The sequence below is a fragment of the Dendrobates tinctorius genome, unplaced genomic scaffold (assembly GCF_039654945.1).
Source record: "Dendrobates tinctorius isolate UK_male_01 unplaced genomic scaffold, ASM3965494v1 ptg000103l, whole genome shotgun sequence".
Classification (NCBI taxonomy): Eukaryota; Metazoa; Chordata; class Amphibia; order Anura; family Dendrobatidae; genus Dendrobates; species Dendrobates tinctorius.
The window spans coordinates 40456947-40473220 of record NW_027361771.1 but is presented as its reverse complement, the minus strand read 5'-3'; the positions used below and the strand labels follow the sequence as shown (position 1 = coordinate 40473220).

The window sequence follows — 16274 nt, the reverse complement described above, 5'->3', positions numbered from 1 at the left end:
TGCTTGTTGTAAGGCTCGGGTCTTCTCTGGAGGGAGAATGACCAACCCGCGGGAAGTGTCAAAGATCATTCCCAAAAAGGAAATCTGTTGAGCCGGCTTTGGGAAGGACTTTTCAAAATTAATTTTCAGACCAGGCGAGAAAGTGCATCAATTGTTATATTTACGAATTCCTCGCATGCTGGAAAGGACGAACCCTTGATGAGCCGGTCGTCCAGATACGGTAACACTACCACTCCCCGAGAGTGAAGAATGGCCGTGACAGCCGTCATGACCTTGGCAAAGACCCTGGGGGTGGTGGCAAGTCCGAAGGGCAAGGCAACGAACTGGAAGTGTTCCTCGTGAATTGCAAAACGTAAGAACTGCTGGTGGGACGGCAGATCGGAATGTGAAGGTAAGCGTCCTTGATGTCGATGGATGCTAGGAACTCTCCTCTTTCCATGGAAGCGACAACTGATCGGAGAGATTCCCTTCGGAACCGCCGTACCTTGACCAACTGATTTAACAGTTTGAGGTCCAGTATGGGCCGCATCATCCCGTCCTACTTTGGAACCACAAACAGGTTTGAATAAAAACCTCTGAACCGTTCGTCCTGAGGGATAGGAATGACAACTCCGTCCTTTTGCAGCGCCTGAACAGCCTGAAGGAAGGCTGTTCTCTTCCTTTTTGGGGAGGGAGGACGGGAAGAAACGTGATGACGGAGGAGAGGAGAATTCTCTCTTGTATCCGGAGGACACCAGTTCCCTGACCCACGTCGTGGACGACTGCGAGCCAGGTGTGACTAAATGAAAGAAGACGACCTTCTACTCTGCCGTCGTCCGCCGAATACCGCAAGAAGTCATTGCGTAGAAGATTTGTGGGATCGGGGTCCTCGAGAACCGGATGCCCTGGGTCTGGGCTTCCAAGAGCGATTAGGTCTGTATGACACCTGGGTGCCTCTGTCTCCGCGCGCGGGCCGACTAGAGTCGGAAGAGAAGGTAGAGGAGGACCGACCGGCGTTATTGCGAAAAGAAATCGTGTCGGCTGTTGGTTCCGAAAACGGCCGAACAGCCCTTTGCTGAGGAAGGAATTACTTTTTCCCCAGGTAGAATCAGAGATGAGCTGGTCCAGCTTCTCCCCAAAAGAGGCTACCAGACTGATAAGGTAGAGAAGTTAGCGATCTTTTAGACATGGCGTCCGCTCGCCAGTCACGGAGCCAAAGAGCTCTTCTAATGGAGATTGCATTAGCGGCAATTTGAGCAGCACCATTGGCGGCATCAAAACAGGCATCAACTACAAATTCTCCTGTGTGAACTATCAGCCTGGCGACGTTGGTAGCTTCCGGAGGGAGATTGCTACCCTGAAGAGCAGTGATTAAGCCCTCTGTCCAAACGGCCATAGCCTTGGTAACCCAAATCGCTGCAAACTATGGAAAAACCACCGCTCCTGAAGCTTCAAAAACTGAGCGGGCGAGATATTCAGTTTGACGATCGGAGAGGTTTCTGACTGAGGAACCTTCTGAAACTGATAGGAGCGTCTTAGAAGCCAGCCTCGATACAGGAAGGTCCACAGATAGGGACTGCAATCAATCTTTCGTTAGGTCTGGGTGAAAAGGGTATTTAGCCTGAATAGACTTTTGCCCTGTGAACCTCTTATGTGGTCGATCCCAATGTTTCTGGACAATGTCCTTAAAATCAGGGTGGCTGGTAAATAATTTGCGTACACGCTTGGTCCTCTTAAACGAAAAGGCGTGTGCTGGAGGAGGAGTATTTTCCTCCTTAACTCCAGAATCCTGTTGACGGATTCTATAGGTGAATCAAGCGACTCTCGGTCAGCTGGAGAATTCTGGGGAGCTGACGCGTCAGATTCCAATTCAGAGTCGTACTCGCTGTCACCATAGGAGAGGGAAAGTGAGAAACAGAACTCGCTGGTGCTGAAGCAAGAGCGTGACTGGGGGACGCGTCATGGGTCCACTCTGTCGCTTGACTGAACAAGTACGGCCCCTGTTGATGGACGGTTCCCCGCGAAGACGCCTTCTGACTTAAAGACGCTTCAGGGCTGTGGAGTCGGAGTTGTGGAGTCGGAGTCGGTGCTCATTTTGGTGGAGTCGGAGTCGGTATAAAATGGACTGACTCCGACTCCTAAAATATATAATAAATTGGGTACAGTAATTCAATGCAGGATGTGCTGAATATTTTTTCATAGGAGTTTGGGAAAGTTATGAAATGTCCTATAAATGGCTGTTATATTCCTGATCTAAGGCTACATTCACATACAGCGTTTTTCCTGTGTTTTTTGAGGATACGTTTTTCAGCTGCAAAAGCTGATCATCTTTTTAAAAAACTGCATTACCTGAAAGGTTTTTGAGCTCATAGATAATGTTTTCAATAGCAAAAGCAGATTAGAAATCTGCTCTATCCATTTATCCATATCTGTCTATCCATATCGTATCTGTACCAAAAAGAATGAAAACCGGGTAGTACACCAATATATATTCTGTTCTATCTAAATATCTTGATTATTGGATCATAAAAATGATTAAATGTCTGAGGTTCACATTGTACTACAATAAATTTTTCACTTAAATATAAGCAATATGTGTGGGAGTCGGAGTCGTGGAGTCGGTGTAAGGGAAATTGAGGAGTCGGAGTCGCAGGTTTGGCTTACCGACTCCACAGCCCTGAGACGCTTCCCGGAGAGAGTCTATAACCTGAGTCCGTGACTCCACCGACCATGACAGGGACGCAGCCCACTCAGGGGGACTAAACGCAAGAAGACTCGCAGCAGCGGCGGCGAGAGGCGTTTGGGCGCAGGCCGCGACGCAGTCCGTGCATAACGGATTAATCTGGCGCTGGGCAGAGTAGATTTGCAAGTGGTACACACGGCATAGAACGTAGTGTGCTTCCTAGCAGCCTGCTTAGTTTCCTTAGATTACGACATAGCGCTTCGGAAAGGGTTATCGGCAGAGTGACTGCAGCAGCAAGAGAATGTGCCGGGAAAGGGTTAAGCCTTAGTTTGAAGGCAGATGCAGCTTACCCGGTCCTGTACTGTATCCCCCGGGAGGAAAAGCTGTTGTAGTGTCACCTGGTATCTGCCTGAAAGGTCACCTCACAGCTCTGAGGTAAAGGGAGATGACCCTCGAGATTACAATTGCGCGTCTTGCCAGTAATGAGAGGCGCCAAGAGGAGGGAGAGGCAATAATAGCGCGGAAGGCGCTATGGAAACTGCGGCGTAGTAGGCCTGAAAAGCCGGGGGCTCAATTTCTGGCCTACCCGCGGTAGGCACTGGGGACAGGACGAGGCGGCGCTAGTGGGTGGCGCTATGGAAATTGCGGCCTAGCAGGCCGGAAAAAGCCGGGGACTAAATTTCTCGGGCCACCCGAGATTGCTGAACCCGCGGGGGGAGGGTGGGACTCGCGAATGCACCGGCGTGTCGCCGCTGACGCTAAGTCAGCGCTTCTCCCGGGGGCAGGACCCGACCCCGTACCTCCACTCCAGTGCTCACTCAGCGCAGAGTCCATTCTTCTCATCATGGGCTGATGTAGCAGAGCCGGAGGAGTTCTTGAAGGGGGATGCTCGATCGGTCCTCCCTCTGGGCAGAGGGACGGAGAGCTTAAAGAGGTATGCTCAATCGGTCCTCCCTATGGGGAGGGGGACGGAGAGCTATGGGGCTGACTCAGGGCTGAAGAAAGCGCTGTACGATCTTCTCCATAACGGGTCTTCTGCACTCACACTCGAATCCGTGATTGGTAAGGAATCAGTCCCCATTCGTCACAGGAAAGTGTACGTGAAGGGTTACTCCACGTGCTTGCCTGTTGTTGGTTCGGGGGAGAGCGAGCCGTAGAAAGGAACCGTCGCCCTCTTCACTCCGTTAATTAAAAAATAAAAATTTACAGAAAAATTCAAAAATAAAACAAAAACGATGGGGTCTGAAACCAGACCCAAGTGCCTCCTACAGACACTAAGCAAGAACTGGTGAGATCTCGTCCAGCGAGAGGGTGTATGCCGCAGGGGAGGAGCTAACTTTTTCTAGTTTACTTAGTGTCCTCCTAGTGGCAGGAAAGCATGGTCTCTGTGTCCCCCAATGAAGCGTAGGAGAAAAAACATTTAATACAAAAACTCAATTTAAACAATAGGGCATTTTCTAAAGAAAGCTTGTCACCTAAACATATGTGGCCAGTTTTTGCTGCCTTTCTCCCCTCCCCATCTCCCTTTTTTATTTCTTTTTGTAAATGCGCCATTCAATTCCAAAAAAAAAAAAAAATATGGGCCTTTGTATCAAGTGTTAAATTTTTATGTTTTTTTTTTTTTTTAACAAGGGGCATAGCTCACAGGCGAGGCAAGTAACAGTAATTTGTATTGGCAGTGGCTATTTTTTAATATTTTATTTTTTCTTCTATTTATCCTTTGTTTCACTCACTGTGCCCCCATAAGGTCATAAAACACATTTAGGGAGGCATTTCAACATTGACCTTTTTTTTGTAGCCGATTTTGCCTGTAACTGCGACTGACATATTAGCCCTGGTTACAGGGGAAATTTAGCCTCCTTGCTGCAGAGCAGAGAAGACGTCCTACGCCCCACAGTCACATATTTGATGGGTCTCGAGGAGGAAGCACGGTCAGTGATTCCTATATTGTATACCCAATGCTTCATTTACACTGATGACACAGACATTTATAGTCTATAAATGTAGTGTCCCATCTCTAAAGTGACAGAAACTAGGAGTAAAAACCTACCTGGGTGGTGGAGAGCTACAAAGTACATGGCTCACATTTTGACAACATCCATTACTAAAGGGATTGACTCCTCCTCTGAACTTTCCAGTGACCTTTAGAAAATGAAAAAAAATAAAATAAATCAAGGATCCCATACTGAAAAACTATAGCAAATTATATAGTAGTACATTATAAAAGGGTTCTAACCTGCTCATTTGTCGTACGACCTCGGGAAACCAGAACAATATGAAATCCTGTGAGACCAGCCACGGGAAAGAAAAATAGGCCAGCAACACACATGACCGAAATACTGAGACCAAGTTAAGAGAAAAGGGATACCGACAATGTTGGAATAATAAACCAGGTACAGTAGGGATTGGAGGAATAAATCAGGTATAGAAGGGACTAGAGGAAATAAGCTACAGTAGGGGTTGCAAATAACATAACAGGGACTGGAAAAATAAACCAGGTGCAGCAGGGATTGAAGGGATACACAGGGTACAGTAGGGATTGAAGATATACAAAAAAAGGAAATGACTCAGTCAGGATGAGATATAGAATAGGGATTAGAGGACTAAATCAGTTATAGTAGGGACTGGAGGAATAAACCAGGTAGAGAAGGGATTAAAGGGAAATAAGAAGATATTACAGTATAGATTTGAGGAACAGTATGATAGAGGTAGTACAGTGTAGACTGGAGGAATGTATCAAGTATAAAAGGGACTAAAGGAATAAACTTGGTACAGTAGGGATTGTAGGATTAAATCAGGTATAGTGGGGACTTGAGGAATTATGTAATGCTATACTTCCTGTACATTATATGATGTGATGATGTACAATAAGCATTTCGCTTTTTGGTATTCTCTTTGTAGCGGGGAGGAGGGTGGGTTGGATTTTGCATTGTCCGTTTTTTTTTTGTAAAATGCAAAAATCTTTCAATAAAAGCATAAGTAAAGAAAAAAAATATGGTAGGGATTGTTATAAATATTGGAAAAATTAACCAGGTACAGCAAAGGATACAAAAAAAAGTACACCAAGTAAAGCAGAGATGAGATAAATAAAGCAAGGATAGTAAGGATTGTAGGAATACACTAGGTATAGTTATGTTCAAACGAATAAACCGGGCATAGTAGGGAGTGGAGAAATACGCAAGGTCCAACGGGGAGTGGAGAAATAATACAAGGTACAACGGGGAGAGGAGAAACATGCAAGGTACAACGGGGAGTGGAGAAACATGCAAGGTACAACGGGGAGTGGAGAAACATGCAAGGTACAACGGGGAGTGGAGAAACATGCAAGGTACAACGGGGAGTGGAGAAACATGCAAGGTACAACGGGGAGTGGAGAAACATGCAAGGTACAACGGGGAGTGGAGAAACATGCAAGGTACAACGGGGAGTGGAGAAATATGCAAAGTACAATGGGGAGTGGAGAAATATGCAAAGTACAATGGGGAGTGGAGAAATATGCAAGGTACAACAAGTAATGGAGAAATAAATGACAAGCCGGGAGTCACAAGGGCACAGAAGAGCACCACAGGGTCATGTGTAACAATCCATCTACATAGACACTCATATGAACACCACTTTGGTCTTTTCTTACAAATGAACACATAACAGCTAGAAGGATACGTAACGGCTGCTGGGATGTCTCGGAGCTGGTTTGGATGTCCTAATGTATAGAAAAGGCCACAGATGAAGACGCTCATTATGTGCAATGTCAGAGACACCAGGAAAAGGAAGAAGTAACGGTAGTTCCGACGTCCAATACAGTTGTTTACCCATGGACAATGATGATCGAACTCCTGCAAGGAGAAAGAATGCACATCAGGGGTAGTCAATCATCTAAATCATGGCAGGAGCAAATGTGGTTTTATTAGGACACATAAAGGTCATACAGGGAAGTCCCCCACTCAGGAACAAGAGCACCACTGACACGAAGTGGTTCTCACACTAGGGGTCTAAAGCCCCTCATACACAGACTAAAGGCCCAGTTACATTTAGCGATGCACCAGCGATCCCGACCACGATATGACCCGGTCAGGATCGCTGGTGCATCGCTAAATGGTCGCTAGTGAGCTGCCAAACAGGCAGATCTCACCAGCAATGCAGCAGCGGTCAATACTTACCATCAGACTCAGCGATGATGTCTTCTTCCGCCCGCGCCCATGGCTCGCTCGTCAGCACCAGCAGGAAGCAGCCGACGAGAAATGGACTAGGCCGATCTCGCGCGATCAGCGATAACCAGCGGGAAGCGGGTCGGAGGTAAGTATCATATGTAGCGATATCGCTAGTGATATCGCTGCTGCGTCACAAAATCGGTGACGCTTTAGCGATATCGCTATGTGTAAAGGGCCTTTTATATCAGCTGAACCCATGGATATCAAGGGGTTTGACTGACTATATAGCGTGTATGGGGGCCCTGGACAATTTATTGTTGGCGCAGTTAAAGGGGTCATCTGGCCTTAGGTTACAAGTTTGCGGTAGCTATATTTGGCGGAATTCACTGGTGCCAGACGCATCTACACGGTGTTCCAAATTATTATGCAAAAAATATTTCCTCATATTTTCTCTAAATTACCTATAGGAATTGCAGTCATTGTTATTTTCCAGTCATCTACTATTCTAGTATAATTGCAATGTTTTTGAACAAACTGCCTATGAAAACAGTATATTTTTAAAAATAAGAAACACTTAAAATGCAAGTTCCAAATTATTATGTACAGCAGAGTTTTCAACCTTTTTATTTTGAACAAAAAAATGGTCAATTGTGAAATTATAAGCATTATCAGCTTATTACAAAATGAAATCAAACAGTTTTCAAGTCAAAACTTTATTCTAGGTGATGTTACATTCGCACATAGGACCTCTTGTTGGAAAGAAGCTTCTGAACTCTCTCGTCCATTGAATGTCAGTTTTTGGATGGTTTGTGCTTCAATTGTTTTGCATGTGGACAGAATACCCTCCCAGAGCTGTTGCTTAGATGTGATCTGCCTCCCGCCATCATAGACACTCCTTTTGATGATGCTCCAGAGGTTCTCAATGGGGTTGAGGTCAGGGGAAGATGGTAGCCACACCATAAGTTTGTCCTCTTTTATGCCCATAGCAGCCAGAGATGCAGATGTGTTATTTGCAGCATGAGACGGTGCATTATCATGCGTGAAAATGATCTTGCTGCGGAAAGCACGGTTCTTCCTCTTGAACCATGGCAGAAAGTGCTGTTTTAGAAACTCCACATAGATTATGGAGTTCATCTTTACCCCTTCAGGGATCCTAAAGGGGCCGACAATCTCTCTCCCCATGATTCCAGCCCAAAACATTACGCCACCTCCTCCTTGTTGGCGCCTTAGCCGTGTTTTCATGGGGTGTCCATCAACCAGCCATCCTCCACTCCATCCATCTGGACCATCGAGCGTTGCTCGGCACTCATCGGTGAACAAAACAGTTTGGAAGTCAGTCCTCATGTATCGTTTGGCCCACTGGAGCCGTTTCTGCTTGTGTGCAGGATGACAGGATGGCATACGCACAGCTGCAAACCTCTGAAGGACCCTGCATCTTGTTGTTCGGGGGCGTTGGAGGCACCAGCAGCTTCAAAAACTTGTCTGCTGCTATGACAAGGCATTTTTGCAGCTGCTCTTTTAACCTGACGCAATTGCCTGTTGGAAAGAGTCCTCACTTTTTCCTTATCAGCACGCACACGTGTGTGCTGGGAATCCGCTACATACTTCTTGATTGTGCGATGATCACGATGAAGTGTCTTGGCAATGTTGATTGTAGTCATGCCTTGACCTAAATACTCCACAATTTGTTGCTTCTCAGCAGCCGACGCATCCTTTTTCTTTCCCATTTTGGCAAAAAATGTAGGCTGCTTGCCTTTATTTGGACACACCTGCCAAACTAATTTGCACAGGTATCTGCAATTGCTTTCAGTGATATAAAGAGCCCTGACACACATCACCATCAATGAGTTTAAATGACAAACACAATAATTCTAACCTTATCACTCAAACTCTTTTTGCATAATAATTTGGAACACAGTTTAGTCAGAATGTGACCCAAAGTATGCAAATCACATACTTGCCATCACATGACCTCCAGTCCTTGCACTAGCACTGGAGATTATTCATAGTGCGTGCACTCCACACAAGTCTGCAGTCACGTAGATTGACCGTACTGTACCGTAAAGCTGGAGTCACACATAGCGACTCACCAGCGATCCCGACAACGATATCAACGTGTCAGGATCGCTAGTAAGTCGCTATGTGATCGCTAGTGAGCTGTCAAACACACAGCTTCACCAGCGATCAGCACAGCAACACCGAGCGCGCGGCATCGCTGTGCATGTTAGTTACCAGCGCGCTGATGCAGGGAGCTGGTAACTAACGTACACATCGGGTATCTAAGGGACATGCGTCCCTTAGATACCCGATGTGTACGTTAGTTACCAGCTGGTCTCCCGCCTGTCACACGTAGCGATGCGTGCTGGCCAGCGGGAGACCAGCGACCAAAAAAATGTCCAGGGCTTTCCTACAGCAGGGGGGCCGGTCGCTGATTGCTGTCACACACAGCGATCTCGCTGGTGAGATCGCTGTTGTGTCACAAAACTTGTGACACAGCAGCGATCTCGCTAGCGAGATCGCTGTGTGTGACGGGCCCTAAGCCTGGACAACCATTTTAAAGATTTAGTGCAATTTCGGACTGTTGATCCTTTTGTTCTCTTGAAGATAAGCCACCGCCAGACCTGTCATCAGGTATTGGCACTCAAAGAGAACACTGGATTGTTCAGTTGAACGAGTGCTCCTGTGTAACGGAGAGACTGCCAAAATGGCTGCAGAAGGAACGACCAGCCAGCTCATGTGTATAATGGGCTTAAGGATCCTATCCAGCTCATCACTGTGGCGACTCTCATATTAAAAGGTGGTAGGACAAGGGATATGTGCATCACGTGAATATGACGCACGCATGGTTAGAAGCCAACATTGCCATGTCTTTACAACCTATGACTGGCGAGATGAATATTACCAGGACCCTTTGCAGCAGAGAAAAACCTGAATATCTAGGAAGGGTCTCTGGACATTTACATATCACAGAAACCCTTTATCGCCTGAGGAATGAAGTGTCTCTAAGAACAAAGCTGGTCTCCAGTGTTAACTGGCTGTGATTGCTGGACAATGCCCTTTGCCTTGGGCATGAATAACCAGTCAGGGGAGCTGTGATATGACCCTCTAAATGACCCTCTAATGCATTTTGGAAGGTGTGGACATCAGCAGCCATGTGATTGTTTCTGGAGAACTCCTGGAAACCAGAGCCCTGTTTGGATGGTACTATAGGATGGAAGTATTAAAGGGATGGAAATAATATGGGCTATATAAAGGGTAACATAAAAAGCTAATTACGCACTTCCCATCTTCCATTACCCTGTCCTATAACATATTCCCTTTCCTTGTACCCTTCCCCTTAAAAGTCCATGATTATCTTGAATAAGTGTTCCCAGGAGAGCTTGCTTCATGATAATTGTGCTGTCCACACAGGCTGCAAAATGCTTGTTCGTAAGGTGAAATGATCTCGAGTGCAGCACAGAAGATCATTGCTAATGGCAGCCTATCACCCTGTGTGAACAGGAACTGTGCTGTGGAGAACAAGGGCAGCCTATTAGTTTGGCATATCCATTACTGGCAGTGAGCATCTGAAGTGGGGTTCACCTGTGTGAGCAGGGGATTGAATGATGGCTGATAAGCAGTCATTCAGTTAGTTGTTTAGTGTAATCAGACCCTTCCTCTGTGTTTGAACTTGTAAATGCCTTGTTCTTTGAAGGATCTCAGGACATTTACATAGTATAGAAACCCGTTGTCTCTTGAGGAATGAAGTAGCTCTAAGAAGAATGAGGGTCTCCAGTGGCTGGGATTGCTGGACAATGCAATGGCCTAGTGTGATAGTGACCAGCCCAGGGGAGTGGTGATAAGACCCACTAAATGACCCTGGAGTGTCTAGTCCCATTTGGAAGGTTTGGACATGGGCAGCCATGATTGTGTATGTTCCTGGAGAGTCCTGGAAGATAGTGACCTCACTGGATAACACTATTGTATGAAGGTGTTAAAGGCATGGGAATAATATGGGCTAAGCTGGAGTGATATATAAGGGCACCGTTACACCTAGCGATGCACCAGCGATCCCGACCAGCGATATGACGCGGTCAGGATCGCTGGTGAATCGCTAGGTGGTCGCTAGTGAGCTGCCACACAGGCAGATCTCACTAGCGACATAGCAGGGGACGGGGATCGCTACTTACCTGTCAGACGCGGCGATCCTGCGTCCTCCCGCCCGGCTCCACGCGCTGCTCGTCGTCACAGCAGGAAGCGCCGCAGGAAGCAGACGACGAGGAATGGTCCAGGAGCTTCTCGCGCGATCAGCGATTACCAGCGGGGGAGCCGGTCGGAGGTAAGTATCACATGCAGCGATATCGCTAGTAATATCGCTGTAACGTCACAAAATCTGTGACTTTACAGCGATATTGCTAGCGATATCGCAGTGTGTAACGGGGGCTTTAGTGTCAGAGCTGGTGAGGCACTGCCCATCTTCCACTACATTGTTCCCTTTCCTTGTCCCTTAAAATGTATTTACACTGCAAGATTATGATGAACAGACTGCCGATCACCCAATAAGTGAGCAAAACACTCGCTCGGTGAAACGATTTTTAAGCAGACTTACAAATCATCTTTCTTGACAGCACATCGTCCTATGTATACAGGACTCGTGCTGCCAAGAACAGCAGCAGCCTATGTGCGCTGAGCGATCTATTATGGATCATACAAGGCACAGCTGAAACGCAGTGGACCTGTGTCTACAGTCTATTCAATAATCACCAGTCGGCACGTCGCTGATTGGCAGCCATTATATAGTGCACATCGACTAATGGAAACAGACCCTTGGGTTATTTACAAGTGCGTACATGGGGAAACACAAGCACAGTGCCTGTACTAACCCCTCCTTAGAAGCGCCAATCACAGTAAGTAACCTCAGTGCCAATCACAGTGCCTGTAAGTAACCTCAGTGCCAATCACAGTGCCTGTAAGTAACCTCAGTGCCAATCACAGTGCCTGTAAGTAACCTCAGTGCCAATCACAGTGCCTGTAAGAAACCTCAGTGCCAATCACAGTGCCTGTAAGTAACCTCAGTGCCAATCACAGTGCCTGTAAGTAACCTCAGTGCCAATCACAGTGCTTGTAAGTAACCTCAGTGCCAATCACAGTGCCTGTAAGTAACCTCAGTGCCAATCACAGTGCCTGTAAGTAACCTCAGTGCCAATCACAGTGCCTGTAAGAAACCTCAGTGCCAATCACAGTGCCTGTAAGAAACCTCAGTGCCAATCACAGTGCCTGTAAGTAACCTCAGTGCCAATCACAGTGCCTGTAAGTAACCTCAGTGCCAATCACAGTGCCTGTAAGTAACCTCAGTGCCAATCACAGTGCCTGTAAGTAACCTCAGTGCCAATCACAGTGCCTGTAAGTAACCTCAGTGCCAATCACAGTGCCTGTAAGTAACCTCAGTGCCAATCACAGTGCCTGTAAGTAACCTCAGTGCCAATCACAGTGCCTGTAAGTAACCTCAGTGCCAATCACAGTGCCTGTAAGTAACCTCAGTGCCAATCACAGTGCCTGTAAGAAACCTCAGTGCCAATCACATTGATTGTAAGTAACCTCAGTGCCAATCACAGTGCCTGTAAGTAACCTCAGTGCCAATCACAGTGCCTGTAAGTAACCTCAGTGCCAATCACAGTGCCTGTAAGTAACCTCAGTGCCAATCACAGTGCCTGTAAGTAAACTCAGTGCCAATCACAGTGCCTGTAAGTAAACTCAGTGCCAATCACAGTGCCTGTAAGTAACCTCAGTGCCAATCACATTGCTAGTAACCTCAGTGCCAATCACAGTGCTTGTAAGTAACCTCAGTGCCAATCACAGTGCCTGTAAGTAACCTCAGTGCCAATCACAGTGCCTGTAAGTAACCTCAGTGCCAATCACAGTGCCTGTAAGTAACCTCAGTGCCAATCACAGTGCCTGTAAGTAACCTCAGTGCCAATCACAGTGCCTGTAAGTAACCTCAGTGCCAATCACAGTGCCTGTAAGTAACCTCAGTGCCAATCACAGTGCCTGTAAGTAACCTCAGTGCCAATCACAGTGCCTGTAAGTAACCTCAGTGCCAATCACAGTGCCTGTAAGTAACCTCAGTGCCAATCACAGTGCCTGTAAGTAACCTCAGTGCCAATCACAGTGCCTGTAAGTAAACTCAGTGCCAATCACAGTGCCTGTAAGTAACCTCAGTGCCAATCACAGTGCCTGTAAGAAACCTCAGTGCCAATCACAGTGCCTGTAAGTAACCTCAGTGCCAATCACAGTGCCTGTAAGTAACCTCAGTGCCAATCACAGTGCCTGTAAGTAACCTCAGTGCCAATCACAGTGCCTGTAAGTAAACTCAGTGCCAATCACAGTGCCTGTAAGTAAACTCAGTGCCAATCACAGTGCCTGTAAGTAACCTCAGTGCCAATCACAGTGCCTGTAAGTAACCTCAGTGCCAATCACAGTGCCTGTAAGTAACCTCAGTGCCAATCACAGTGCTTGTAAGTAACCTCAGTGCCAATCACAGTGCCTGTAAGTAACCTCAGTGCCAATCACAGTGCCTGTAAGTAACCTCAGTGCCAATCACAGTGCCTGTAAGTAACCTCAGTGCCAATCACAGTGCCTGTAAGTAACCTCAGTGCCAATCACAGTGCCTGTAAGTAACCTCAGTGCCAATCACAGTGCCTGTAAGTAACCTCAGTGCCAATCACAGTGCCTGTAAGTAACCTCAGTGCCAATCACAGTGCCTGTAAGTAACCTCAGTGCCAATCACAGTGCCTGTAAGTAACCTCAGTGCCAATCACAGTGCCTGTAAGTAACCTCAGTGCCAATCACAGTGCCTGTAAGTAACCTCAGTGCCAATCACAGTGCCTGTAAGTAACCTCAGTGCCAATCACAGTGCCTGTAAGTAACCTCAGTGCCAATCACAGTGCCTGTAAGTAACCTCAGTGCCAATCACAGTGCCTGTAAGTAACCTCAGTGCCAATCACAGTGCCTGTAAGTAACCTCAGTGCCAATCACAGTGCCTGTAAGTAACCTCAGTGCCAATCACAGTGCCTGTAAGTAACCTCAGTGCCAATCACAGTGTCTATACGTAACCTCAGTGCCAATCACAGTGCCTGTAAGTAACCTCAGGCCAATCACAGTGCCTGTAAGTAACCTCAGTGCCAATCACAGTGCTTGTAAGTAACCTCAGTGCCAATCACAGTGCCTGTAAGTAACCTCAGTGCCAATCACAGTGCCTGTAAGTAACCTCAGTGCCAATCACAGTGCCTGTAAATAACCTCAGTGCCAATCACAGTGCTTGTAAGTAACCTCAGTGCCAATCACAGTGCTTGTAAGTAACCTCAGTGCCAATCACAGTGCTTGTAAGTAACCTCAGTGCCAATCACAGTGCCTGTAAGTAACCTCAGTGCCAATCACAGTGCCTGTAAGTAACCTCAGTGCCAATCACAGTGCCTGTAAGTAACCTCAGTGCCAATCACAGTGCCTGTAAGTAACCTCAGTGCCAATCACAGTGCCTGTAAGTAACCTCAGTGCCAATCACAGTGCCTGTAAGTAACCTCAGTGCCAATCACAGTGCCTGTAAGTAAACTCAGTGCCAATCACAGTGCCTGTAAGTAACCTCAGTGCCAATCACATTGCTAGTAAGTAACCTCAGTGCCAATCACAGTGCTTGTAAGTAACCTCAGTCACAGTGCCTGTAAGTAACCTCAGTGCCAATCACAGTGCCTGTAAGTAACCTCAGTGCCAATCACAGTGCCTGTAAGTAACCTCAGTGCCAATCACAGTGCCTGTAAGTAACCTCAGTGCCAATCACAGTGCCTGTAAGTAACCTCAGTGCCAATCACAGTGCCTGTAAGTAACCTCAGTGCCAATCACAGTGCTTGTAAGTAACCTCAGTGCCAATCACAGTGCTTGTAAGTAACCTCAGTGCCAATCACAGTGCTTGTAAGTAACCTCAGTGCCAATCACAGTGCTTGTAAGTAACCTCAGTGCCAATCACAGTGCTTGTAAGTAACCTCAGTGCCAATCACAGTGCTTGTAAGTAACCTCAGTGCCAATCACAGTGCCTGTAAGTAACCTCAGTGCCAATCACAGTGCCTGTAAGTAACCTCAGTGCCAATCACAGTGCCTGTAAATAACCTCAGTGCCAATCACAGTGCCTGTAAGTAAACTCAGTGCCAATCACAGTGCCTGTAAGTAAACTCAGTGCCAATCACAGTGCCTGTAAGTAACCTCAGTGCCAATCACATTGCTAGTAAGTAACCTCAGTGCCAATCACAGTGCTTGTAAGTAACCTCAGTGCCAATCACAGTGCTTGAAAGTAACCTCAGTGCCAAGCACAGTGCCTATACGTAACCTCAGTGCCAATCACAGTGCCTGTAAGTAACCTCAGTGCCAATCACAGTGCTTGTAAGTAACCTCAGTGCCAATCACAGTGCTTGAAAGTAACCTCAGTGCCAAGCACAGTGCCTATACGTAACCTCAGTGCCAATCACAGTGCCTGTAAGTAACCTCAGTGCCAATCACAGTGCCTGTAAGTAACCTCAGTGCCAATCACAGCGCCTATAAGTAACCTCAGTGCCAATAAGTAACCTCAGTGCCAATAAGTAACCTCAGTGCCAATAAGTAACCTCAGTGCCAATAAGTAACCTCAGTGCCAATCACAGTACTTGTAAGTAACCTCAGTGCCAATCACAGTGCTTGTAAGTAACCTCAGTGCCAATCACAGTGCTTGTAAGTAACCTCAGTGCCAATCACAGTGCCTTGTAAGTAACCTCAGTGCCAATCACAGTGCCTTGTAAGTAACCTCAGTGCCAATCACAGTGCTTGTGAGTAACCTCAGTGCCAAGCACAGTGCCAATAAGTAACCTTAGTGCCAATCACAGTGCTTGTAAGTAACCTCAGTGCCAATCACAGTGCTTGTAAATAACCTCAGTGCCAATCACAGTGCTTGTAAGTAACCTCAGTGCCAATCACAGTGCTTGTAAGTAACCTCAGTGCCAATCACAGTGGCTGTAAGTAACCTCAGTGCCAATCACAGTGGCTGTAAGTAACCTCAGTGCCAATCACAGTGGCTGTAAGTAACCTCAGTGCCAATCACAGTGGCTGTAAGTAACCTCAGTGCCAATCACAGTGCCTATATGTAACCTCAGTGCCAATAAGTAACTTCAGAGCCAATCACAGTGCCTGTAAGTAACCTCAGTGCCAATAAGTAACTTCAGTGCCAATCACACAGCCTATACATAACCTCAGTGCCAATCACAGTGCCTGTAAGTAACCTCAGTGCCAATCACAGTGCCTGTAAGTAACCTCAATGCCAATCACAGTGCTTGCAAGTAACCTCAGTGCCAATCACAGTGCTTGTAAGTAACCTCAGTGCCAATCACAGTGCCTGTAAGTAACCTCAGTGCCAATCACAGTGCCTGTAAGTAACCTCAGTGCCAATCACAGTGCCTGTAAGTAAC

The 16274-nt window shown here is 46.8% G+C and overlaps 1 protein-coding gene across 3 annotated transcripts in view; it reads right to left on the bottom strand.

The window, feature by feature from the left end:
• Positions 1-16274, bottom strand: part of ZDHHC5 (zDHHC palmitoyltransferase 5) — an 84062-nt gene that overhangs the window by 19889 nt on the left and 47899 nt on the right. For all 3 annotated transcript variants that reach the window (XM_073588273.1, XM_073588272.1, XM_073588271.1), the window contains 3 exons: positions 6323-6495; positions 4899-5001; positions 4713-4804 (listed from right to left, as the gene is read on the bottom strand). In XM_073588273.1, the coding sequence (XP_073444374.1) occupies positions 4713-4804; positions 4899-5001; positions 6323-6495 (368 nt within the window). The remainder of the gene's footprint in view (positions 1-4712; positions 4805-4898; positions 5002-6322; positions 6496-16274) is intronic.